The sequence below is a fragment of the Anarrhichthys ocellatus genome, unplaced genomic scaffold (assembly GCF_004355925.1).
Source record: "Anarrhichthys ocellatus isolate YVR2014 unplaced genomic scaffold, GSC_Weel_1.0 scaffold87, whole genome shotgun sequence".
Classification (NCBI taxonomy): domain Eukaryota; kingdom Metazoa; phylum Chordata; class Actinopteri; order Perciformes; family Anarhichadidae; genus Anarrhichthys; species Anarrhichthys ocellatus.
In genome coordinates, this window is record NW_022280117.1 from 1375604 (window position 1) to 1401653 (window position 26050).

General features: G+C 43.3%; 1 protein-coding gene across 2 annotated transcripts in view; it reads left to right on the forward strand.

The window, feature by feature from the left end:
• Positions 1-26050, forward strand: part of LOC116398661 (synaptic vesicle glycoprotein 2C-like) — a 33853-nt gene that overhangs the window by 2280 nt on the left and 5523 nt on the right. Inside the window, exons 2-11 of one of the 2 annotated variants that reach the window (XM_031875156.1) lie at positions 4972-5169; positions 5675-6584; positions 15714-15894; positions 16953-17104; positions 20790-20923; positions 21991-22080; positions 22171-22281; positions 22383-22471; positions 23030-23194; positions 24603-24736. In XM_031875156.1, the coding sequence (XP_031731016.1) occupies positions 5975-6584; positions 15714-15894; positions 16953-17104; positions 20790-20923; positions 21991-22080; positions 22171-22281; positions 22383-22471; positions 23030-23194; positions 24603-24736 (1666 nt within the window). In that variant the 5' untranslated portion in view covers positions 4972-5169; positions 5675-5974. The remainder of the gene's footprint in view (positions 1-4971; positions 5170-5674; positions 6585-15713; positions 15895-16952; positions 17105-20789; positions 20924-21990; positions 22081-22170; positions 22282-22382; positions 22472-23029; positions 23195-24602; positions 24737-26050) is intronic. The other variant, XM_031875155.1, reaches the window with a different exon arrangement.

A 26050-nucleotide genomic window follows, 5' to 3' on the forward strand; every position in this document is an offset into this window, starting at 1 on the left:
TGTGTGTGTGTGTGTGTGTGTGTGTGTGTGTGTGTGAACATCAGGAGGAGAACCCAAATAAAGCGCAGCGTCGTTTGACAGTTCCCTTTGCAGCAGTGCATTTGTGAATTTATGAATTCATGTGTTTGTGCTCAGTGGATGTCTGAGCTCCGAGCCATGATGCTGCTGTATAACGTAGTGTGTGTGTGTGTGTGTGTGTGTGTGTGAGTGTTCATCACTTGAATGCTTCATTGCTGCTGCTTCAACAGCCTCTTGAGGCTGCGTGCTTTTAAAGTGCTTCTTCATCAGTCTGCCCCCCCCCTTGTTTTGGAAAGCAGAACAAGGTGTTTCCTGAAAAGTTCATTTGTAGATATTTGGGTATTAATTAAATCAAAGTTTGCTTACAAAGTCTGCAGACCTGCAGTGAGTTTTAAAAAGACGTCACTCTGTGTTTTCACCGACTCTTCACTGATTAGTTCACATTGTGTGGAAAATGTTATTTCTTTCATTTACTTTCTGTAGTTCTTTAAAGCTCGTGATCTCACATGAATCTGCAGTCGACTTGGGATGAAAACCTGTTTGCCCACAGTGAAGCTTAACATTGAAATCCAGATTTTTATGTGAAGTTTTTCTCTTAACATAACTACAAACACTGTACCTGCTGTGTTTCAGTCCACTGACCCTGATTTGCCATTGACTTACACAGGCTGCAGACACATGCGTCACAGATCAGAGGTTTGTTCGGCTGGTTTGTTCGGCTGGTAGATCTACGAAGGGGCTTTTGCGGATAAAAACCAACATTTGCAATATATTAAAACTCTATTCAACCCTATTTCAACATGGCATGGTAGCCTCTATCTAAAACCCTTTCCCCCACAAAATGAGCTTGTATGTGCAGGTTTTTTTAATGCTGGAAAACCTGCTAAAATGGGTGATAAACATCCCTTTTGCCAGTAGGCGGGTATGCATTTCTTTTCTTTTTCTGCTGTGTCACATTGGTTACTTCTTTTTTTAATATCTGTGACTTTTCTCTTTCTTTGAAGCTCGTTGGCGACTAATTTGGAACAATATTTGAGCGCTGCTTTGATGGAGACGCAGAATTTGTGGCTGAGACGACAAACATTTTTTCATAGCAGCCAGAGCATCGCGCTGGAAAAGTGGTGGAAATGAACGCGTCCACCTGAGTGTCATGTTTGCATCACGGCTGATCGGAGCTGGAGACGATGAATACCTGTCACTACTGCAGTCATTTGTCCCGCGACTTAATGCAGATTGTGACCTTTCACCTTTGTATTCAACGCTGTTTCTAAGTGTATTTATACAAACACCATTCCCGTTCTTTTCGTAGTGTCCCTGAGCAAGACACTGAACCCCTGGCTCCCCGGGCGCCTTTCATTGGCAGCCTACTGCTCCCTATATACAGGGATGGGTCAAATGCAGGAGTCAAGTTTCATGTATATGTATGACAATAAAAAGGGTTTCTATGTTTCTAGTCAGGTGTACACAGCACTAAAACTGGTCATTTAGGACAGAACTCACATTGCATATTAAGCTGTAGGAAGTCCTGCGTTATTTCTGTCTAAACCTAAACCTCACTTGTGCGGCATCTGCTGAGCTTGGCGTGTACTTTTATTCTCACGATGTGCATTTAGTGACTGCCCACTGCAGCCATCTGTGGGCACTACAGAAGGCCTGTAGGGCTCTGCACACACCACTCACATTCACATACTCTCTCTCTCTGTGTGTAACTCACGTGTTCGTATTTCTTTTCCCTTCTTTGAAAACACAATATGTTCAGAGGAAGTTTGTTGGAATGTCCTGCAGAAAACATCATGCACAGTGCGATGCACAGTGCGAGCGTGCATCTACTGTATGCGTGCGTGCGTGTGTTTTGTGTGTGCGTTTGCGTGAGTGATTAATGAACGTGGCTGGATGGCGTCAGCGGGCCATGACAGCACGACTGCGAGGAAATGATTTCCCCTCTCCCTCCGTGGACTGCTGATTCAGAGCTTGCAGGACTTTTTCGCTGATTGCAAAAATCACATCATAAGGGTGCCGTTATAATAACCCCAATCACAGCATCACAGCAGAAGGGGAGGGGAGTCGCCATCAAAAAAAGGAAATAAAAGCGGCCATGAATGATATTAGCTTGCCTGTTTATGGGGAGGGGGGGCAGGCCAAGGTTGGGGGTTGAAATGTGGCAGCTTCTTGTGTAAGCATATCTCTTACATCAGCAGAATGTGTTGGCTATAGGTTGCTTGAAAGAGGGGCTGGACATTTAGATATTAAAGACTGATCTCTGTGGCTCAAAGGGAATGGAAAGACTTCTAAATGTCAGCATTAATGGACATTTGCATAAGGAGGAGAGCAGTTAGCTTATCATGAATAATGAAATGTCAACAGAAGAGGCATATCGCTCATTTTGTCTACGTTGCCATCAAGACGCTGACTTTGAAATTCCTGTCGCAGTCGGATAAGAGAGATGAGAGCATGAAAAGAGAGAGAGAGAGAGAGAGAGAGAGAGAGAGAGAGAGAGAGAGAAGGAAGAAGTGGCGAGAGATTGACAGTCATAGAGGGGAAACAAGCATGGAGGAGGTGAGACCAGGGATGACACACAGACCTGGCTGCCTGTTATGCACCATTATTCGTTTCCCCTCTATTATAAAAAGTTCTCTCCGTGTTACAGTGCAGCGAGTTGATTGGCTATTTTCTTCTCCACCATGCGGTGCAGAAACTCTCGGAGCATATCATGAGGTTTATCACAGAGTTCGACCTTTAGTCTCCAGACGTCAAAGCGCTCAGCTGGAGAAGGAATGAGTTCAGGGAGGTTTGGAAAGAGGACTGTGCTTCGAACATGCATATTCCTTTAATGTTCTGGCTTTAGGGTAACCAGCATTGTTGTGTCTTTGTGTCGTGTTGCTTCTTTTTAAAAGTTTATTTTCCATAAATGCCAATGCTGAAATGCCTTGAACCTGTATTCTCTATAATGACCACCAGGGGGCGACTCCTCTGGTTGTATAGAAGTCTATGAGAAAATGACTCTACTTCTCTCTTGATTTATTACCTCAGTAAACATTGTAAACATGAGTTTATGGTCTCAATCTCTAGTTTCAAGTCTTCTTCAATACAGCATGATGTTCATTTAGTACATTATGGTCCATTTAGAGTCAAACAGACCATAAAGCAGGGGATGCTTTAGGGTAAAGCAGCTTAGCTCGCTCCTAAAGTTGAAATATATGTATGTTTACTAACACTGTGTGTTAGTGCTGAGTGTTCTGACGGTTAATTATTCGTCAATAAATAGTTACATTTAATAACTTGGAGAGAGCCAGGCTAGCTTTTCCCCCCTACGTCCAGTCTTTATGCTAAGCTAAGCTAATCATCTAACTCAACATATTAAGTCAATGCAACGAATAGCCTTTTGTTCTTTTTCCGGTGAGAACAGTTTCATATATTTATCACTGACTGCCTTTATCAGTACACTTGGTGAGGAAGCCAAGTAAGAAATAAACATCTGACCGCTCAATCAGCACTCATTTCACTCAAATACCGACTTACAAAACCCGTTAAAAGACTCACTTTTGCCTTCATGCTTCAACCAAACCGAAGTGGGAAATGATGCAGCGTAAACCCCGACGGCAGCCGGTCTTTTTATTCACTCTCCTGAAGCCAAAGGGTGGTAAGATTTTTCAGACACTTCCATGGCCGGGGGGAGTCAGTGTCTCATCATCGGACCGTGCACAAAGTTAGCTAGAACACATTTCCTACTTCATTTCATTGCTGCATTGCACCAAAATCTGTCGGGCAGCTTTACGTCGCTGTGGAGCCCCGATGCTTACGTGCAAATGACAGATCCCGGCTGATGTTTTATCTCATCCAGCAGAGCAAAGGTGTGCAGAAACACCATGCATCAACCTGCCACGGTCTATTTGGAGACTCACCCAGTCTCAACACTTCAGTGTGTGCTTTCCACTCCACGGACTGCAGATACAAATACAGCAAATAGCAGATTACGCAGAATACCGGCTAACTGCAACCAGAAACCACTGAGCTGAGTCGTCTGTGTTTGAATCATTTCACTGATATCATTTCTGTTTCTGGTTGTCTGATATTTGTGTGAGTGGTTTTGATCAGCAGATGCCACTGACTGCTGTGCTCCCTGATATCAACAACGAGATGCATTAAACAGTGAAGACATAATGTTCATTTGCACCAAGTTTTTTTGGCCCAGTTTCCAATCCAAGTCTTTTAATAATGGATACCCCCGATACAAAAACTGATGCGATACTTACATTTATATTTATTATTTGTGTATTCGTACCAACACAGGACTTTCACCTGGGAGATCATGGTTCGTGTCGAGTGTGAAACCAAGTCATTGCTGACTTAGTTTACCTTAGTTTTGTTACGCAACAAAATTACTTATTTTAACCCAAACCAGTATCTTTTCCTAAACCTAACCAAGTACTTATATTGCTTAAATCTAAACTACTACTTTTGCCGTGTAAGTAAAATTAAAAGTAAGTATTTAAAAATGTTATTTTGTAAGGAAACTGTTTGCATATGACGAGCGGAAACTGCACGTTTCCTGTGAACGTTTATTTTAAAAAAGTGATCCAAAAATATTACTTTCAGCGTTTTTAATTATTGATAAACAATTTGGAGGCAAGTTCTAAGTGTGAGACTCCTGAAACTGATGTGAAGCGATCGACTAGAGAGAAGACACTTTTGAACATTGCTTTTACAACTGTTTTATCTGTTTTTGTTCATTTGCATTAATCAAAGGATTTTACATTAGCTGAAATAAATTTGCGTGTTTTAGAATTTCCAGTCAAATGGCCTTGAAAACCCTTCTCCACATGTCTTTAGCATGTTGTATTTGTGTGCTTTTGTTCTGTCCATGCTCTGTAATAGAGCTGTCAATAACAGTGCTGCTAAAGGGCTTTGGAGTGTATTGTGAGGACCCAAAGCTCGCTGCCGTTTCTCCTGCAGCTGCCTGGTGACCGCTGGCTGCAGCGTGGTAGACAGACGTGGACCTGACGTGTTGACAGGTCTTCTGAGAGGCCATGCCAGTGCCACAGTAGAGAGAGTCCTGACATGTCGTCCCAGCACAGAAACACGATCCAGAAATGAAACATCTCTGAAGGAAAACATGGTTACAACGGACACATTTCTGAATGTGTGATACATGTGGGTGATAAAGGATATCAACTTAGTTCAGTTCTACACACAACTGCACCCCTTCTTCTAAAAAGGCAACACAACATGTAGTTTATTAGGTACAACCAGATGCACACATAAGATCCCTGCATTAAATCTAACCCTTGTGAATCTCATCATATTAGGTGTTTTACTTTGGCAATGTGTCAAAGATGTGCTTATTCATCTCTTTTTGGAGGCTGTAGCTTGTATTAATTGCATTGCATCATTATTATTGGTGTCTGTAATATATACAAATTTCAATCTAAACAAAATACTGGAAGACTAGTTTGTTTTCAATGAATCTTTCTCTTTAGTTTGAACCCTCTTTAGTAAAGCATTTCCACTTCAGTAGTAGATTGCACTTTGCATCAGCTTCAGTCTGGCTGCCTTGGTGTCGAAATGCTCTTTTGAAGTTCTTTTCAGTGTGCCAAGGCGAGTATTTGTGACAGCTGTTAATCAAACTAAACTTTCTTTTCTCGTTCTGTCCCCTCAGGATGGTGGTCTCTTGTGCTGAGCTCTGACAGGGCGGAGGATCTTTTCCGATTTCAGATCAACTGTCTTCATTTCAGCGCTGTCTGGCTGCTCCCATCCAATGGAATTAGACATCGTTACTTAATCATTACTGTTCTGGCAACTGACTGACTTTTCTGCATTAATAAACTGCTTTGAGTCTGATACTAGAAGACCAGAAAGAAAGAAAAAGAAAGGCACCTTACCTTTGTGGCAACCGGTGGAATAAATCTCAATAGATTTGAACTAAAAGACTTTTAGTGCCAAATTTCCCCGTTCCAAGATGGATGAAACACATAACAACAGGACTGCCTTGGCTAAAGGGGCCAAGGACATTGCTAAAGAAGCAAAGAGGCACGCTGCCAAGAATTTAAGCAAAGCCGTCGACCGGGCCTCAGACGAATACTCGACCCATCGCAGCTACAACCGCTTCCAGAACGAGGACGAAGAAGAGAACAACCGCAACACGTACGGTCAGCAAGACGGTCACTACGCCGACAACGCAGCTAACGACGACGAGGACGCGGCCTCGAGCGACGCCACCGAGGGCCACGACGACGAAGACGAGATCTACGAGGGGGAGTACCAAGGCGTGCCGGCCCACAACGACGGGAAGCCGCGGGACGGTCAGGTGGCGCTGGGCCAGCTGGTTTCCGACAGCCTGAAGAGCCGCAAGGACCTGGAAAATGAGAGACAGTCGGACGAGGAGGAGCTCGCCCAGCAGTACGAGCTGATCATGCAGGAGTGTGGCCACGGGAGATTCCAGTGGCAGCTGTTCTTCGTCCTCGGGCTGGCGCTCATGTCGGACGGCGTGGAGGTGTTCGTGGTGGGCTTCGTCCTGCCCAGCGCCGAGACGGACATGTGTGTCCCCAACTCTGGTGCCGGATGGCTCGGTAAGCATTTGCAATTACAGTCGGACACTTTCCTGAGTTGTTTGTATTCGTACACAGAGTCTCACCTTTAAGAATCTTGCTTTTGCTGCAGTGACGTAGACGTGTACTCCAGTGCACCCTGACATCACTGTGGGGCGTGGTTACAGGTGCAACACAGCACAGATGGTGGAGAAACACTGCTTTCCATCGTGGTGTTGTTATTCTTTAAAACACCTGTTTTTTCAATCAGCTTCTTAATATGAGTGATGACCCTAGAACAGTGTTGTTTATTTCACATGAGAGATTTGTGTTTGTGCTTTTCTCGTTGGTTTGAGAAGGTTGAGGCTCGGTTGTAAAAAGGTGATGTCATATAGTTCAGCTCTGTGAGGCTGTGATGCTAATATCTGGATGCTAACATGCTCTCAGTAACAATGCTAATGTGCTGATGTTAAGCAGGTGTAACGTTTACCGTGTTCATTAGTTAAGTTTAGCACGTTAGCATGCTAACATTTGCTAATTGGCACAAAACAAGGAGTAAAGATGGCCGACTAGATGACAGCTGTTGGGCTGTTTGCTCGTGTTGACCACTGTGTCAATCAAAGTCCCGATGATGCTGATTGGCTGAGGTTTTTAAAGCCTGAAACTGAATACTTTTTTCTTTGATTGTTGCTTATTTAGTCATATATATCTAATGTTATAGAGAAATAAGATTTTGGATCAAGTTTTCAGTGGCATCCGACAGCCTCAAATTTAAAGTAAAAGTAAAAAAACAGACTTAAAGTGACAACCAAACACAAAGTCGTGGAAATCATCATTCCCTGTATTCAGTGATGGAAAGAGGAAGCAGGTTACAGCCAGTGTGTATATGTATTATCTGAGTGAAAGCTTGAATCACTCAACATCAACAGGGATGTCCTAAATAAAACATCCTAAAACAAACACGTAAAGTTACAGGTTGGGTGCTTCAGCAACCTCCTCATGATGCGTGTTGTTCCCGGCATGCAGCGCTGCACATGGAGACACGTGCGACTGTAATGTCGCTGCTTTAGGAGCTCACCAGAGGGTTGTCATGGCACCAGGTATTGGGATGCATGAGTAGGAGGTGTAGATGGATCTCTCCCACACTACGAGGGAAGGTTGTGTGTTTGTGTGCCACTGATGTGTCTGCATGTGCGATTTAGCTTCATTATTTGTCTCTCTAATACCAAAAATAGCTACCGGACGTGTTTCTTAATATACTGTATGTGTGTCTATGTTTAGTGTAACATTAAAGCATTCGTCAAGTTTATTTATAGAGCACACTTCATACTCAATGTGCTTTAAAATGAAAAGCAAAGAAAGAGTCCAAGATCCTACAAAATAAAACATAATAGATAAGAAAATATTACATCTATGAAAGCATACAAGATAAGAAAATAAAAAGGGAATAATATAAGACAGTAATAACAATGATTCTGAAATAAGTTTCTTACCTGTTTACCAAACACTTTAAACCTAAAAGCTTTGAAAAAACAGATATGCTTTTAGTCATTTACCATTCCCAAATAAAGATCACCTTTATTTTCTGTCTTTTCACAATACGTCTGCGTGGTTTTATAACCCAAAAGAGAAAGCCTACCATTTACATTTTTTGGGAGTAGGATGGTTCATTATTCATCCAGATTTCACCCGTATTCTGACTCATCTCTCAGTGGGAGACAGGAGGGAGAGAATAGCAAGAATGAGTCATTTTACCAGCTCACTCACACACACCGCATAAGTAAAGGGTGTGTGTGCGTGTGTGTGTGCTCACTTGTGAATGTGTTTAAGACTCAGAAACACTGAACCGACATCAAAGAGCTGAGTGTTGCGTCGCCTCCATGTCGCCTGTGTCTTGGACAAACAGTTGCACTTAAACGTGTGAAAATCCCACAAAATCATTTTGTATGTTTTTCACGTAATCATGAACAAGGAGGTGTAAAGACTGCAAAAGCCCACACAGAGCAGCTGGATGGGGCCAATAAACACACATCGTTCACCCAGGAGACGAGAACCTAAACTTAACGAAGTATTTCTCTTGTATAAACCGAATTAAGTTGTTTCCTGTGAAGGTGGAAGTTTATTTTGAACAGACTGTGTGCATGTAACTAGCGTAAATTGATACGAGTTGCTAAACTTTGGAGGCAAATGCACGAAAAATGACGAGTAAATTAAATGATATGACGATACGGCCGTCGTCATCTTGGCTCTTTGAAACCAGTGAACGGAAGTTATCATATTTGAACTGTGGAGGCGTGACGTAGAGACGCCGTATACGGCTCTGGTAGCGGCAGCAACCTGTCAATCACTGTGTAGCCCCGCCCTAAAGCATCCCCTGCTTTATGGTCTGTTTGACTCTAAATGGACCATAATGTACTAAATGAACATCATGCTGTATTGAAGAAGACTTGAAACTAGAGATTGAGACCATAAACTCATGCTCTGATTTGCTTATGCTGAACAGCCAATCAGAGCGGTTTCTTTCATCGAGGGGCTCCGCCGCCGATAAGTGCGGGACACACCACTAAAATCAGGGCCACAGACGCTCACCTTGGTTCCGTAATATAACTGATTGGTGTTTTTTTCCTCCGTGAAGGTCAGAGACTCTATTAGTGATCAATAAGAGCCTCTTCAGTGGAACATCTGGCTGGAACAAAGACTCACGAGAGAAATAATAAAATAAAGAGAACGATACAGAGATCATCCAGCACAGTCAAATGTGATTACAGCACAATATTTAGCTCGAATTACACAGCATGATGTAATGTTTGAGCATTAAGGGGCTTTGCATAATTCATCCACATTAAATGATTGCAAATAATGGAAGTACAGTATAATATTCATGGGAATACAACCAGCTGCAGCAGACTGAGTAGCAGTCTGGTGGAGGAGGCTTACTTCGGCTGGATCATGTTCTCTGTGTTACATCAACAATTTATACATGAATAGATATTGATCAGGAAGGACGGGGTTTTCCATCCACGCGAGGCTAAAACAGTCTGAGGTGAGGACTACAGCCGGGAAGTGTTCTTGTGTGTGGGGGGGTCCGACAAACACTTAGTTTGAAGCTTACTGACCCTTTAATCTGAAATAATTTGGGGGAATTGGAGCATATTTTAAAATGCATCAACCATGAACATTTACACGAATCGTTTTGAAAGCATTTTTTAGAGCTTTTGTAAAGAGGAAATGTAAATATATACCACGCAGCAACCTCCGGGTCTGGAAAGTGAAGCGTCTTAGACCTGTATTCTCTCTAGTGTCCACCAGGGGGCGACTCCTCTGGTTGTATAGAAGTCTATGAGAAAATGACTCTACTTCTCTCTTGATTTATTACCTCAGTAAACATTGTAAACATGAGTTTATGGTCTCAATCTCTAGTTTCAAGTCTTCTTCAGAGTCCTGCATTCAAAATGTTTCTCAAGTAAAGTAGAAGTATTATCAGCAAAATGTACTTTAAGTATCGGAAGTAAAAGTACTCACTTTGCAGACTGGCTCATTTTAAAAGTTATATATTATTATGAAATAACAATATTTTGTTCATATTACTAATGAATTTGTGTACGACCATTGCAATGTTGTGGTTCATCAATGTAGAGGCAACTTTAACTTTGTGTACTACTGGGTAGGGAAGCAGTATAGTACTGCATCATATCATATATAAGCACACGTTTTTTTATGTAAAAAGTAACTAGTAGTGTCAAATTAATGTAGGGGAGTTTATCAAAATTGTACTTCAGTACAGCACTTGAGTATATGTACTTAGTTACTTTCAATTACTGCATTTATACTACAATACATGACTCCAAATAAAAGGGACAAATATCCCACTTCATCTCTTAAAAAGGAACTAAAATGCTGCAATATGATGCTTTGACATTAACATATTTACTGGACATGATTTTCATGTTTTCTTCCTTCATTATCATGCATCTCTAGTATTCCTCTCCATAATCTACTCCAAATACTGCCCCATCCCCCCCCACATATCTTTCCCTTTAATGTATAGAAAAGGTGAGATGTTATGCAGATACGGGATGTTCCAGGTCTGTTTTTCTTCTTCTCTCCTCCCCTCGTCTGTCCTCGCTGTTACCCTCCTGCTGTAATCCCTCTCTTACACTCTCTGTGTGTCTCACAGCCGTGCAGGCGATCTGAAGATATAGGAACTGGAGTTAATCTCTGCAGCATTGTGCTTCGCTGCAGTTCAGCCACGGTAGACTGGCTCACGTAGCTCCCCCGAGAAAGAGAGGGAGAGCTGCTTTTTATACTCACCTCCTATCACTCACCTCCCCGCTCTCTCTTTTCCCTTCCACCATAAAAGGCTTTATGTTGTCTGCTGCTGTTTTCCTGCACCACAGTTAGCATCTTGGGGCTGCTCGGTTAAAAAACGTGCGAGAGTGAAGACCTCGAGTGCTCGGTAATCGATGGCAATCTTCTTTTTGTTTTGCTTTGTGTGTTGCGGTTGCTTCTCGAGTGCAATCACGAGCACCATCGACAGCCGATGTTGTAATAGAAAGGCTCTTCTGCAGCCTGACATTAGCTAATTAACAAATCCAGGGACAACAACAATCACTTCCACCTCTTCAGTCCCTTTTCTCTCCTCTTTCTCCTTCACAACAAAGCACCAGCATCTATTCACCCGCTCGCTGTCCAGGCAGAGAGGTCACCGTGAAGCATGGATTCACCGTAAAAAGGTCAATGATTGAGTTGTTCTGTGTTTCTAGTTGATTAGTGTGCGACGGGAACAAGAAGCCGAATTCATTCTGTCGGCTCGTGATCACAACTTTTTAAGGAAAGTATTTAGGAGACTTAGTGACTGATCAACTCACCTGATAAATCATCAGAAGTGGCGGAAAGAAATCATTAGTAAATTGTTGCATCTGTGCTCGACTTACACAGTAGGCTACTAAGGGATCAATATCTTTACTGTTATCTGAGAGAAAACAAGTATCTATGAAGTGAAATCTTAAGTGTCTCAGTTTGAACATAATACACACAATGAATTATTAAATAAACTGTATGTTGATGCCATGTTTAGGTGGCATTAGCCGGCTCGTGCTAGCTTTGAAAACGCTAACATCCTGACGACAGTTCATCTCGACCATTGTCATCTTTTCTTAGATGCGTGTTCGCTGCAACATTTTTGTGATTTTCCTGTTCTCTTCCTTCTTCATGGTACGTGTGAAGATAAATGCTGCTGCTGCAGGAAACTAACTCCAAAGCAGCTTGGACGTGTTTTCTGCTGATGTACAAAATCACTCCCACTTGAAAAGTTTCAATAATTCTGGTCTTTGTCAGCTGTCGATTTTATTACATTTAAAACAAAAATAAAAACACAAAAATAAAATTCCTCCAGATATAAGTTGCATTCGTTTGTATAATACGTCTCTAAATTGCTGACTGATCCTGAACTCGTCCTGATCTGCTGTTTGGACAATGAATCTTTTTGCCTCCATGATAGTGGATTCCATCCAGCCTGGCTGGTCTTTGTGGTCCAAATGTGTGCAACTGAGTGTATCACACATGTTTTGTGACGTTATAATTTGTTCTTGTATTGTCAACATGTACTTCAGTCAGTGAACGCCACCATTTGGAAAACAAATCAGCAGGTGTCGATGTAATTAATACCCAAGGAATGTGCCGTGCTCCCGGGGGTCTGCTCTCACTCCCTGCTGTAACCCACCTGCCAATCACACGGCGTCCTCTGGGAAATCCCCTCATCTGTTGAGCTCCTGCAGCTCTCACATGATGTCCTGAAGTTTCCCTCTGAGGACATTAGCGCTTGATTCTACAGACGGCTGTCTGTCTCCTCTCATCCGTGCCTGGACGCTGCACGGCGGCGTGGAGAGAAAACAGAACAGAAATTCATCAAGAGAGAATTACACTTGAACATAAGAGTTAATTACTATAGAGAGGACCGGGGGGGTAGCATGCATGGAGACTGCTGGACTAATTAAGAGTTAGCTGATCCCTCTGGATGCAGAAAAGCTGCACAGTGTACCGGTACAAAGAGCAGAAACATTGCCCACTGGTAGCTTCTGCTTAAGAAAAAGATTAACGCTGAATCTCAGGTGAGCTCAGTACAACTTTACTGAGAGTTAAGTCGTGGCATCAAACCAGAGTATTTCTGCTGGACGGATTTTAAAGGTGTTTAAAGGTGGAATGTGTAATAGGGGGCAGCATTTGACCCTTTATTACTGGATCCATACTATCTACATATACAGTCTTCAGTTATTAAAACCAAAAGCCAACTACTAACTAACACAATTTAACCAAACTGCTGAAACTCTGAGAGACCGTCCAAAAAAGGCACTGCTATCTTATAATCTTCATGTTACGTTGGCCGACTTGGACACCACGTCGCGGTCATTGAATTCACTACACAGTGTGAAGACATGGTGGGAGGAACGTCCCTCGATTGGAGCTTTTAAGTAAAGATGCAATTGTTTTGAGGTTGATTACTTAACTTTAAGTTTAATGTTTTTAATTGTGGTGGTGGACAGAAGATATTCAGGTACGTGTGCTGCATGAGACCAAACAGTTGAACCACTGCTTTCTACTGGCCCTCTCTTATTTACATTAAAAGCCCTGCAGTCACGAGGCTAGTGGAGGTTTGAAGGTCTGACCTGAGTTTGAACCCTGTGGAAAAATCACAAATCCAATCTCACAAAGATCCATAATGCATCTCAGATGCCTCATCACCCCCCCCCCACACTACCCTCCCCCTTCATTACACATACAAACCCAGTGAAAAGGGGAGCCATAAAACAAATGAGCCGTTGCTACCACATAGCATCTTGATGCATTGTTTACACCGATCAAAGGATGTCACCAGTTTGTGCAGAATGCAGCCGTTTTGATATTCACTTTGATATATGTAAACCAGCCGTATGGTGGAGCTTGCTCTTTATATCCTGCTACCAAAAGGAGAGCCTTCCCTGCAGCAGCTGTGCACAGATAGATCCAGTGGCTGTCACCTGTAATGAATCACTTGCTCTCAGCATCATGTCTGCGCAGCCTGATAAGACCTTCTACCTTCAGCGTATCTGTTCCATCACCTCAAACACGGAGGGGAGGAGAAGAAAAAAAGAAAGAGGAAGAAAGAAAAGTCTTCCTTTTCCCCATCTGCGTTCTTTCTGGTGCTTCCTCGTCAAACATCTCCCCCCTCCAAAACGCATTAGCATTTTTATTAGCACGTAGAGAGTAAAGTGGATTATTTACCGGCCTGACAACCCCCCTCCCTTCTCCACCAGCCCCTCCTTTATGCTGCACGTTGCCGGGGACAGGAAGAGAAACGACCCCCGACTTCCTGCGTAAAAGAAGCATCAGCAGCCGGAGACGAATGCCTGGACTTTAAAAGCAAAGCTGCAACAAACTGCTGTTCCCTCCACCGTCACTTTAAATCACCAGATAGTCGTTTCAGAGAGTCAAATCTTCATTATACCGCAAGAGAGGTTTCAGCCTGGTTCCACCAAATGACCTTTGAAAGACACGGCCACCTCTTGAGTCATTTCACAACATTTGCTGCAACGTAAACCCAGCCGAGTGAACGTGCTCTGCTCAGAGCTCTCGACGTAGATTAATGAGTGAAGCTCAGAGCAAGTGAGGAAGAGCAAGTGATATATAAACAGTGAGGAAGACTACTGATGGTGGGCGGAGCTGGGCAGGATGTGGATGGGTCAAACAAACACAGGACTTTCACTGAGGAGACCAGCGTTCGTGTCCCGTGTGAAACCAAAAGTGTTATTACTTATTTGGATGTTACATTAGTGACGTTTGTGTCGTGTTTTCTGTACTTATGTTACGTTGTTTACGTACATATTGTAGGCCCAACCATGAGGGACCTCCCTCCGGTTCGCCCTCAAGGTAAACACTTTTAGCTCTGTCGGCACTTACATCTAATTTACCTCTAGCTACGAGCCGTCGGCTGAGGCGTCACCATGTTTAGAGCCCTGGAGGGGCAATTGAAATGCTCCCAATATCAGAACTTGCGTCTTTGAAAGCGGCGTGCTATTTATACGGCGCCCCGTGAATCACATTCTGTTAACAGACTGCAGATACTAAAGACATATCAATTAATGCAGAGTATAGGGCCCTATGCACTCCAGCATGTTTTGTTTTATGACTGTATTGAAGCACTTGGGAGACAATAAAAACAGATTTCAGAGGGCCCTAATATAAGATAAATGAAATGCAAACACAACTCATGTAAAATAAAGCCTCTATTGAAGCACGTTACAGCCTGTGCACATTAGCATGTGTAACCTAATCCTTACACTCTATAGTTTCATCACGCAATGTGGATCAACAATGCTTGCAACCAGACACTGACCCTGCTAACCCAGTATCATGATTACAGTAAAGTAGAGTAAAGCTCCATCTTCCGTCCACTCAGAGTATACAGTTGATCTACTGTGTTGTTGTGCTCCAAGCTCAACTTATCGATCCCAGCTCTGCCACAGACGTACGTTTTATGTGGTCCTCAGTGTTCCGTCGATGGCTGGGAAATAACAAACAATTTCCGTCTGAGCTGTTACTCCACTGATGCACTTGGAAAGCACCACTTAATGCTTCAGCCGATGTTTGGCTGTGTGTGTGTGTGTGTGTGTGTGTGTCCAAGACTAATGCAATCCTAGACCATGAATACCGGCAGTGCTGCCAGGAGTCAGACCAATCTAACTCCACAAATGTGTTTAATTAATGTGTGATGTAGCCTTTCTATAGTGTGCAACTGTATCACGGTGCCTGTGCTACGCTACGTTAGCTTTATTCTGCAGAAATGTAAAAGTTTGGAGGAAACTGGCTCTTCTGAATTGATCCTCAGCACCTGCTCTGAAACAACACAATTACCGAATACAGCGCACTAAAGAATTGATGATAAAGAGTGTTATCACCCGGCTTTGTTCCATGCGCCTCTTCTCTTAACTCTACTGTTTGATCTCATCAGTCTTGTTTCTAGGCAGGCAGCCATTTTCAGGAAATAATCTCTGATAAATCCACTGTGCACCAACAACGACCTGCTCGGCACCAAGTACCAGACACACAAAGTCCACAGCTAGCTGGTGAACAAAGTGGAATGCACCATTTGACTCCCGACGGTTGAGATTGTTTCCTCTCTCTCTCTGTTTCCAGGTAGCGTCGTGTATCTGGGGATGATGTTTGGCGCCTTCTTTTGGGGCGGCCTGTCAGACAGGGTGGGGCGTAAACAGTGCCTGCTGATATCCCTGTCTGTCAACGGCTTCTTCGCCTTCCTGTCCTCCTTCGTCCAAGGCTACAGTATGTTCCTCGTCTGCCGCATGGTGTCCGGATTCGGGTGAGTTCTCATCTCTTGCACATTGCCGTCTCCCTTCCTCCAAAGTCAAAGCACACAACAGGAGGTTATTCTAACGGCCTGAGTGTGTGCGTGTGTGTGTGTGTGTGTGTGTGTGTGTGTGTGTGTGTGTGTGTGTGGAGGGGGGATGGGGGGGAGGGGTGGAACACAGCAACAAAACAAAACGTCTGCAGAAAACAGTAAATGAACATCTGTGCGTTTGAGCGACGGGGGTTGAGCATTATTCAGGTGTATGTTTATTATACAAGGTCCCTGTTAAATGAACTTGTACAAATAAAATGTAAATTAAGTTTACAGCAACTTTGTTGTAAAAAGTAAGGACAGGTTATCACAGGTCATATGTATGTTAAAATTTCCATTCTTAGAATACCTATATTATATATGAAATCTATATATTTTAAATAGAGTTAATTGTGTCAAACTGAACACAGCAACGTATTGTTTTATGATGCTGAATGATCTCCAGAGTCTCTTTAATAAAAGCAAATTACACAGAATCTCTCTGTCTGCTGCGCACATGAAACATCCTCTTTGATTCACCACTTCTCTGGGGTCCAGCTCCTCATTGATCTCGTTTTATGCAATCACTCACCGGTTTGTTTTTTTCACTCTTTTTTTATATTTTCGTTGTTGACGAAAACTAGATTTTCGTTCAAACGAAAGTCGAGCTGAAGGTGCTTCCTCGTTCAGGGATCTTTCCTGTGACATGATTCAAAATTGCTTCTGCTGATATTAGTTCACACATGGCCGCCTGCTGACCGAGACAAAGTCACTCTCTAAGTTATGTAAGGAAAAGATTTGATAAAAAAGTTTAAAATCCTGTTTCTCCTTGACGATCAAAGTGAGTGATAGTTCTGTGCAACGCTTCGTCACATCAGATAATGAGTTCACACATTTCATCAAAGTTACAAATGATTTTCTGTAACCATGAGTCTGTTTTGCATCCCCATAAATATTTGTCACACACACACACACACACACATTAATGTAATTACGACGAGCATTCATAGCTCATGACAGCAAACCGTTTTGTTTTGCAGGATCGGCGGAGCGGTGCCGATCGTATTCTCCTACTTCGCGGAGGTGTTGGCTCGGGAGAAGAGAGGAGAGCATCTGAGCTGGCTGTGCATGTTCTGGATGATCGGAGGAATTTACGCCTCGGCCATGGCCTGGGCCATCATCCCACACTATGGTGAGCGACAACTCCGACCCAACGCATGAGTCACGATAATGCCACGCTGACGTGAGCGCCAACAGAACAGCACTCTTTGAGTCATTCGAGACTTTATTCATCAGTGTTGCTGTGATTTACTCCTCATCTCATCAAATGGTCTTAAAGTTTGGAGACTTGGAGAGAAGCCTGAAGTTTGCTCTACATGGTAAAATAATAAAATAAATACAATAACCGCAGTCAATTCCACACGGTGAAACTCACAGCTTACTGATGAATCACTGGTATCGATATCATTACTGGAAACGTCCCATCGGCATATCCACAGACTGTATTCATGCAACGAGCTGAAACTGTGTGTTTCCTTTGAAAGTTTATTGTAAACTGACGCTAGAGGGGAAACTAGAGCGTCACAGTTCGAAGCGTCTAGAGACACTGACCAAACGTCGGTGTTTGATGAGTCTGGAGTGAGAATGTCAACGAAACACTTGATCTCGTGCTCTTGCATGTATTTGATTGGCCACAGTGAGGCGGCATCACGCCGCAGAAAAGGTTGAGCCTCAATGTACCTTAACTTTCAGCTCCGCATCACTAGTTCAAAACATTACCGCCAATAGAGATGGCAGTAAAGTTTGACTCGGCGATGTGGCTCTTCTGTCTCTATGGTGCTCCCTGCTGTACGGATGCACACGCAGTCGCAGCACGATGGATGCAGGTTGCATCGCAAACACATTTTCAGAATCGTGGGGCTTGATTTAGAAAAGGCCCTCCAGGGTGCACAGGAACACAAAGCAGGTGGCAGTGTAGGTGGAGGCTCCGACAATAGCAGCAACAAAGCACATGTCGGCCTACACAGTGAATATGAAGGCCTTTTGAATTCGATGGGTGGGGGAGGCAAGCTATCAGATGTCGCTTTTCATTTTTGTGTGTTTTTTTTTAAACCAAAACAGGACTTTAATCTTCACATGAGGTCCACAGCCAGTGTTCATCTCATGGTATTTTATGTGAAAATGTCGGAGGTAAAACTAGATTCACGAGGAGGAAAACATAAAAGGTCGTAGCGAGGGAGGATGAACAGAGAAAGGGAGGAGGTGTGTGTCAGAGGATGAGAACAAAATGAGTGAAATGAAATCAATCTGGTGTGTAGGGGACGAGGAAAGAGGAACAGAGGAAGAGATTAGGAGGACAAGCGGGAAGGAGAGGTGGGGGTGATTTATGTGGCCGGTGTCGGGGATAATCGAAAGGTGAGGGGACACAGCAGAGCAAAGAGAGAGGGAGGGAGGGAAGGAGGGAGGGAGGGAGGGAGGAAAGTGTGAAGGAGAGGATGAGTGAAGAGGAAGGGTTTCTTTGTTTGCCTTTTTTTTCAGGGCTGTGTTCATCATCAGGAGTGTGTGACTCTATAATGCAAGTTAATTAAGTTCCTTATCTAGAATAAAGTCATGACCCAGAGAGAGAACATCACACTCTCTGCAGGAGGAAACATCTGTGCTATTTCAGTTCGGCTACTTCTCTTAGTACTCTTGTAGTACACTGTGTACACTTCCTTCAAACACGGCTGTTCTCGGAAATGGAGAGAACAGCCATTACCATTTCTTCTTCTTTTTCTTCTTCGAAATCAACCGGGCGGAGCATCAGCACCAGCATTTGTCAGCAGCCAAAATATCTGCTTTGTTGCTCACTTGACATTTGTATTAAAATTGAATGCAGATGTAAATATACTGTTATTTAGGAAATACGCCACCTTCTCCACCACTTTTTACCAGGTTGGGTGGTCCCTTCTCTCCCGTTACGTAGCCACGATGGTGACCACTGAGGGTGAGAAGTGTCCAGCGTCCACACTCAGCTTTTTGACTGCTATGAATTCACGTTCTTGGCACTCATAGTATACTTTCTTTTGCCATTCTTGGCAGTGTGAATGCACTTATGCACTCAAAATAGCAATACATAAGCTTCAGGGGAGTCTTGTCCACCATAAAATATGACCATATAGACTGTATAAAAGAAATGGACGTAGTCGTCGTGACATCACCTGTATACAGCTCTGATGGCGACCTGTCAATCACCGTGTAGCCCCGCCCCTAAAGCATCCCCTGCTTTATGGTCTGTTTGACTCTAAATGGACCATAATGTACTAAATGAACATCATGCTGTATTGAAGAAGACTTGAAACTAGAGATTGAGACCATAAACTCATGTTTACAATGTTTACTGAGGTAATAAATCAAGAGAGAAGTAGAGTCAACCAGAGTCGCCCCCTGGTGGACACTAGAGAGAATGCAGGTTGAAGGCAGACAGAAATACTACATGTCCCAGAATCCTGTGGACTGCAAACACTTATTGAGCAGGAATATAGCAGCTGGTGTATCTGTTTACAGTGCAGCCAAACAAACTCACATTGTCTTCATTAAATAAATCGACCTTCTGGTCCACTGTCAAAAAGGTCTGGTTTCAGAGTGGACTTGCATCATAGTTCTTTTCTGCAGCGTCATTGTACAGCGAGCAATGCAGAATGAGAATGCGTCAGGCTGTAGACTTTGCCTCAAAATGACCTCCCTGTGATGGGAACAGAGCAGCTTCTGTTCGCTCTGAAGCTCTCTGCTCAGGAGACGAAGATGAAGCAGACGCTGGTACAAACTACTGCTGTCAGCAGCCTGCGGTGACTAGGCTTTTAAAACTATGACCACGACACTTTTGATTTTTTTTGACTATGTTGAAAATTTCGTATCGCAGACGATGAACAAAACCATTAAAACGTGAGATGCATGTCGGCTGTCATAGCACAAAAACAGTGTTTTCTTTCCTTCACAGTAAGAACTTTACTCAGGCGAGTGAGCGTTCGAGTGCCGGCTGCGTCTCATAATTGAGGCCAATTGATTAGACGTCAGTGTTTCAACATGTTCTTTTTCCTCCGAGACGCAGCGGTGTGTGGGCAGCAGGTTCCTCCGCAGTGCTCTCTGCATCGATTGGTGGACAAAGGCCAGATAACTCTGTGTGTGTGTGTGTGTGTGTGTGTGTATGTGTGTGTGTGTCATTCTCTCTTTCTTAAGGTGTTAAGAATGTGATACGGTAAAAGAACGGTTAAAAATAAAGATCGCAGCCTGTGTTTTATATATTTTATTATGTGTGTGTGTGTGTGTGTGTGTGTGTGTGTGTCGCAGTGTCAGTGTGATTTGCCAGTTTGCCTTTCTGTGTTTTCATTAACACACCAATGCTTTAAAATGTGTGTGTGTGTGTCACAGCATTGAACAATGGCCAAGGACAGTGTGTGAGTGCACGAGTGTGTGAGTGTGTGTGTGTGTGAGTCTCAGCCGTGCTCACATACTGTAGAATAGGAACATAAATCTTGCTGAGTATCTGAATCAGTCAGCCATCTCCTCCAGTCCATTAAAGCTATAATCCCCCTAATGAGGTTTGTACTGGTACAGGCCACACACACACACGCACACACACGCGCACACACACGCTAACATACTTTCTTGTTGCTGATTCTATGAAACAGACTCCACTGTGTGAAATTAAATTTAAATTAAATTAATTTAGACTTACGCTGAAGATGCTCTGTCACATATTGATCATCAGCATGTTCACCCAGTAAACCGGCGTTTGTGTGTGAAACCAAAAATGTTACTGATGACATTATGTTTTGTGTTATGTTCGTGTTATGAGAATAAAGATAAATGTGTGTGTTTTGTGCTTCTCTGTGCAGGCTGGAGTTTCAGCATGGGTTCGGCCTACCAGTTCCACAGCTGGAGGGTGTTTGTGGTGGTGTGTGCGCTGCCGTGTGTCTCTGCAGTGGTGGCTCTCACTTTTATGCCGGAGAGTCCTCGCTTCTTCCTGGAGGTGAGAGAGAGAGAGAGAGAGAGAGAGAGAGAGAGAGAGAGAGAGAGAGTCAAAACCTTTGTGGAGTAACTTTTTACTCAGGTGAAAGGGACAAGTGCATGCCGGCAAAGTTAGAAACATGGTTTGATAAAGTTTGGCAGCTGATTAGAGCGTCTCACCAACAAGCTGCAGCTGTGACGCACACAATCTGTGGACATGGACATGATTTCAGATTCAGTGTGATTTGCGCTTCCTAAGCGCATCATTATCTCTAATTTATCTTGAATAAACATCCATAAATCTGCTTAGAAATCCTGTGAGAAAGCGGCTCTTTTATAACTCCAGAACTCTCCAGAGTCATCACATTCTTAAGTTTTCTATTCAGCGATTGATTTCTTTATTTCTGTGTCACGCACATACGATCCCCAACCCTCGTGGGTTCTTATAAGACACCACAGCTGCAGCTGCAAAACCTTTCATTTAACTACAGAACATATTTTTTCACCGCTTATTCTAAACATAATATTCTGCCCTCCCTCCCAGGCTTTGCAAATATAGTCTGCTCCAAAAAAAGGTTATTTCCCTGATGCACGACTCAAGTTTCTCATCCAGCCCAAAGAAATCAACATAAGTGGAGTTCATTTCTACTAAAGACGACATCCCTTATGTCCTCGTAGAGAGGACAGTAAAACAAAAGGTGCACCTCAGTCTCAATTTCACGGAGCTCACACAACAAATAAAGTCTGTCCTCCTCTGGAGTGACATAAAACCTGCCGGTTTTTAGAGCTAATGCTAATGTTCCTGAGTGTAACTGTGCACACAGGGATCTTTTGTTTAAGTTACTCTTCAGCTGTCTCTACATGCATGGCTACATTGCAAACAGGATCTGCTAATGGCTAATTCGGCATGCTTTGTGTCAAAATGTAAAGCCCATAATGTTGTCAGTTTAACCACAGTGCCAGCATTAATGTCATTTGCAGCATATATGACTCATGCAATTACTATAAATATGTAACATTTGGTTGACCAAATGACGAATGAGATCCTGATGTGTATTCACACATCATGTGACTTAACTGTCCCTTTAGACGGGTAAACACGACGAGGCCTGGATGGTGCTCAAACACATCCACGACACCAACATGCGAGCCCGCGGGGAGCCGGAGAGAGTCTTCACCGTGAGTACACGCCGGGCCTCCGCAACTTATCATCGTTGCTGCTGCTTGTGACGCCATCGGCGGGTGACAGAGCGGTCTCTCCCCCTGCAGGTGAACCGGATCAAGACCCCCAGGCAGCTGGACGACCTGGTGGAGATGCAGAACGAGTCGGCCAACCCGGTTCTCAAGGTCCTCTTCAAGATCAAGACTGAGCTCAGAGGAGTATGCTTCCTGTTTATTCTGTCCTGGTTTGTTTCGTTCTGATTTCTTTCTTTCTTTCACGAGATTTAAATTGAGTAAAACTATTTTCCCTTTTATTACAGATCTGGTTGACTTTCATGAGATGCTTCAACTACCCGGTGAAAGACAACACCATCAAGCTGGCTGTAGTCTGGTTCACTCTGTCCTTTGGGTGAGAGATCTTCTACACTTCTCTATATTGTGATTGTATGCTTGAATGATGCTATATGTATATTTATAATGATATATATATATACCTGTATATATGTGTCACCATAGATGTTACTTTCCAGCTGAGTAACAGTTTGGGCGAGGTGCTCAGCACTGAGGCAGACGCTCTCTCACTTAAATCCTCCTGATGAATGTTGACAGGTTTGATTGGACGGAGAGAACTATTTGACAGAAGGTGACTTTTTGTCAGCTGGCTGCTTTAATGAAAGTCTGAGCCCAAATGACGAGTCCTTTAAGATTAAAGATAGACAGAAGTAAGCTGTACAAGAACAATACTCACTGTTAGTGCTGCAACAATAAGCTTCAGCCTTTTCTAATTCATGATTATGATATTTTATAAATATTTTGCTCAAAACCACCTCAGGTATGTAAGACACTGCGTGTTATATTCAGAGGAGGAAACAGCAGCAGAAATCTGACTTATTGACCTTTTGTTCCTTCACAAACTTCTGGATGCCTATACGCGTATTTAGGAGTGTGTGTGTGCGTGTGTTTACAGGTACTACGGGCTCTCTGTGTGGTTCCCCGACGTCATCAAGCACCTCCAGGCCGACGAGTACGCCTCCAGAGTGAAGATCCACAACAACGAACGCCTCGAAGACTTCACCTTCAACTTCACCCTGGAGAACCAGATCCACAGAAACGGGGTCTTTCTAAATGACAGGTAAAAAAGATTTGGATTTGGATTTCAGTATTCTCCAGTGAGCCCGGCTCCTTCAGACGAATGGATTCATGATTAAGAAAAGCCGCTGCAATGGTCTGAACCCGTGAGCCTCCCTCGGCACAGTGTTGTGGTTAAAAGCCTCTCGTCCCGTTGTGGGACAGCGGTGCTATCCGTCATTCCCGCAAACAGCACTCCACTGCTGGTAGTATTTATTCTGCCGCCTTTATCTCCCCCACCTCCAGGAAATGAAATGCCTTATCTCTCTCTCTCTCTCTCTCTCTCTCTCTCCCTGACACACTCACACCGTTTCCTCCTGGTTCTGATTTACACAAAGGCCAGAGAGAAGATACGCTGTTTTTGTTTTCCATCCTCTCTGTTTATTAAGCAATTAAATTAAGGACATGATGCCGTGCACAGCAGCAGATCATTTAGATCACTTACAGTCTGGTGAGCTCTCTCATATTACTGTCGACCTGCTGCAGGATGGACGCACTAATCTTATGTGAAGTAAAGTTGGAAGAACCTATTTTTACTCTGGTACAAGTAAAAGTCCTGCGTTTAAAGTTTGAAATGTACAATGTTACGTTATATAAAATATTACAGTTTTCTTATCACTGATGTACTAACATAGACGTGCTGATGGCTTTTTATACTGTTCGATAGTTGAATAGAAAGATGCATCATATTTGGTAATAAGATCATTTGTCTTGTATGTAAAATCTATCTGTAAAGTAACTATAGATAAAGTCTGATAAATGTAGAATTATGTGCAATATTTGTGAGGCACAAATGTATATTAGCATACAATGTAAATACTTAAGTGAAGTACAAGTACTGCAAATTTGTTCTTACATCCAACCTTCTTGCTAGATTTAGCAGCTTTTGGATCTCGTGCTTTCCTTTGAAAAGAGTTGGAAACAGTTATAAATTGGATGGTTTTTCAAATCTAGCATCTTGCTTTCTCAAGATTACCAACCCTGCCTTTAAAATATATTTAAGTTCAATTAAAGTAAGTCATTTACTTTTGGTTTCACACGGGACACAAACAGCAGCCTCCTGGGTGAAAGTCCTGTGTTTGTGTTTTGTTAGTAAGAAGTGAGCTAACCAGACTTCTAGCTGCTCTTCTCTGCTGGAGCTACGTTAGCTGCTGCTAGCATCAAACGCTTAAAACTATCGGCGTTGGAGTTGCATTGTGGGTAATGTAAGCTCCAGGTTTTGACAAGGGAGAAGAATGTGTGGTTAAAAAAAACATGTAATTTGCATAGATTTTGATCTTTTTTTAAAACGTTTTAATCTATTTAGCATTTAATTCAATGCCATCACCTTTATCTGTCAGAAATATAATCCTGCTTTATTGATTCATTTTTGGATTATATATATAAATATATTTCTCTTGTTCTCTTCACAGGTTCATCGGTATGAAGTTCAAGGCGGTCACATTCATCGACTCCTCTTTCCTCAACTGCTACTTTGAAGATGTCTCCTCCTTAGGATCCTTCTTCAAAAACTGCACCTTTGTAGACTCCTTCTTCTACAACACGGGTGAGTCTTCGCCTTCAGAATCACCCACAGTCACAGCACGCAGCTCCTCCCCGTACTCAGGCATTTCCTTCCACCCCAGAAAAGTGCTATTATACTGCAGGTGGCTTATAAGTCTCACTCAGTCTATGCCTGACAGTTCATTTGGGGTTTAACGTCCGAGCTTCTGGGGGAAGAAAGAATGGGTTTGAGCGTTTATGGCTGTGCTTTTGTTATTCCACTAAATTACTGCTTAACCTCTCTGCCCCGGCACAGATTGCCTCTCTGAACTCAGGCGACTGGCGTTAACAAAGAAAACTGAGGCGGGCTGGGCTGCAGAGCATTTGAAAATGTCAATTTCTAACCGCGCAGACACTCTCGGAGGGATGCTTTTTATCGTATCTGATGTTTTAGATGCATGCAAAATTAAAACGGCGAGGAACATGAACATGATTCTCTGAAGAGCTGGATTTAGCTGGAGTTTTTTCTTTTCCCTAAGTCACTTGTTTTGGTACCAAGGCATAGAAGTCTTCAAAACATCAAATTAATAAACCCAGGCTATGGTATAAAAGTGCAATTCAATCATTCTTGGTGGCTGACTAAAAAAAAACCAGAGCAAGAAGAAAAAGGAAAAGCAGAGCAGACATTTGAAATGTTCTGAGAGGAACCGGAGCTAAATCAGACCTTGTGGGAGCGCACGGTGGAAAAATAGTTCCCTCCAGCGCTCCGGAAAAAGAGCTGAACGTGGAAACAGTAAGGGCACGTCAGGTTGCCGGTAATGCCCCATGGGAAATGAAGTCTCTTTGCCCCCGGCAATGTGTCTCTAGAGCATAATAGGAAGAGAGAGGGAGGGAGGAGTGCGTCATGAGAGCAGAGGTGAGCGCAGGGAAGGTTTTCTCTTCACTGCAGCAGCTGAAGTTTATTAATACACATTTTCTATTTAGGGAGAGAGCGCACAGACATTAACTATTCAGATTATTTACTACACACTGTGAGTATCATATGCATATAGTTGATACGGGATATTCGTATTAATTACATTTTAAAATGCCTTCACAGTACAAGACTTTATTTAGGTCATGATTGACCGGAAAGCTGCATTGAGATTAAAGGAACAGTTCGACATTTTGGGGACCGGAGGAGCAGAGAGGAGAAGCTCTGCTCCTGGAGGAGGAGGAGGAGGAGGAGGAGGAGGAGGAGGAGGAGGAGGAGGAGGAGGAGGAGGAGGAGATGCTGTTGCTGCCGGGAGCTGAGCTCTCCTCCTCCGGAAATCCGACTGCAAGCCGAAGCTGGATCTGGGTCTGTCACAGTGGACCGGTCTCTGCTGGAGGATCTGGG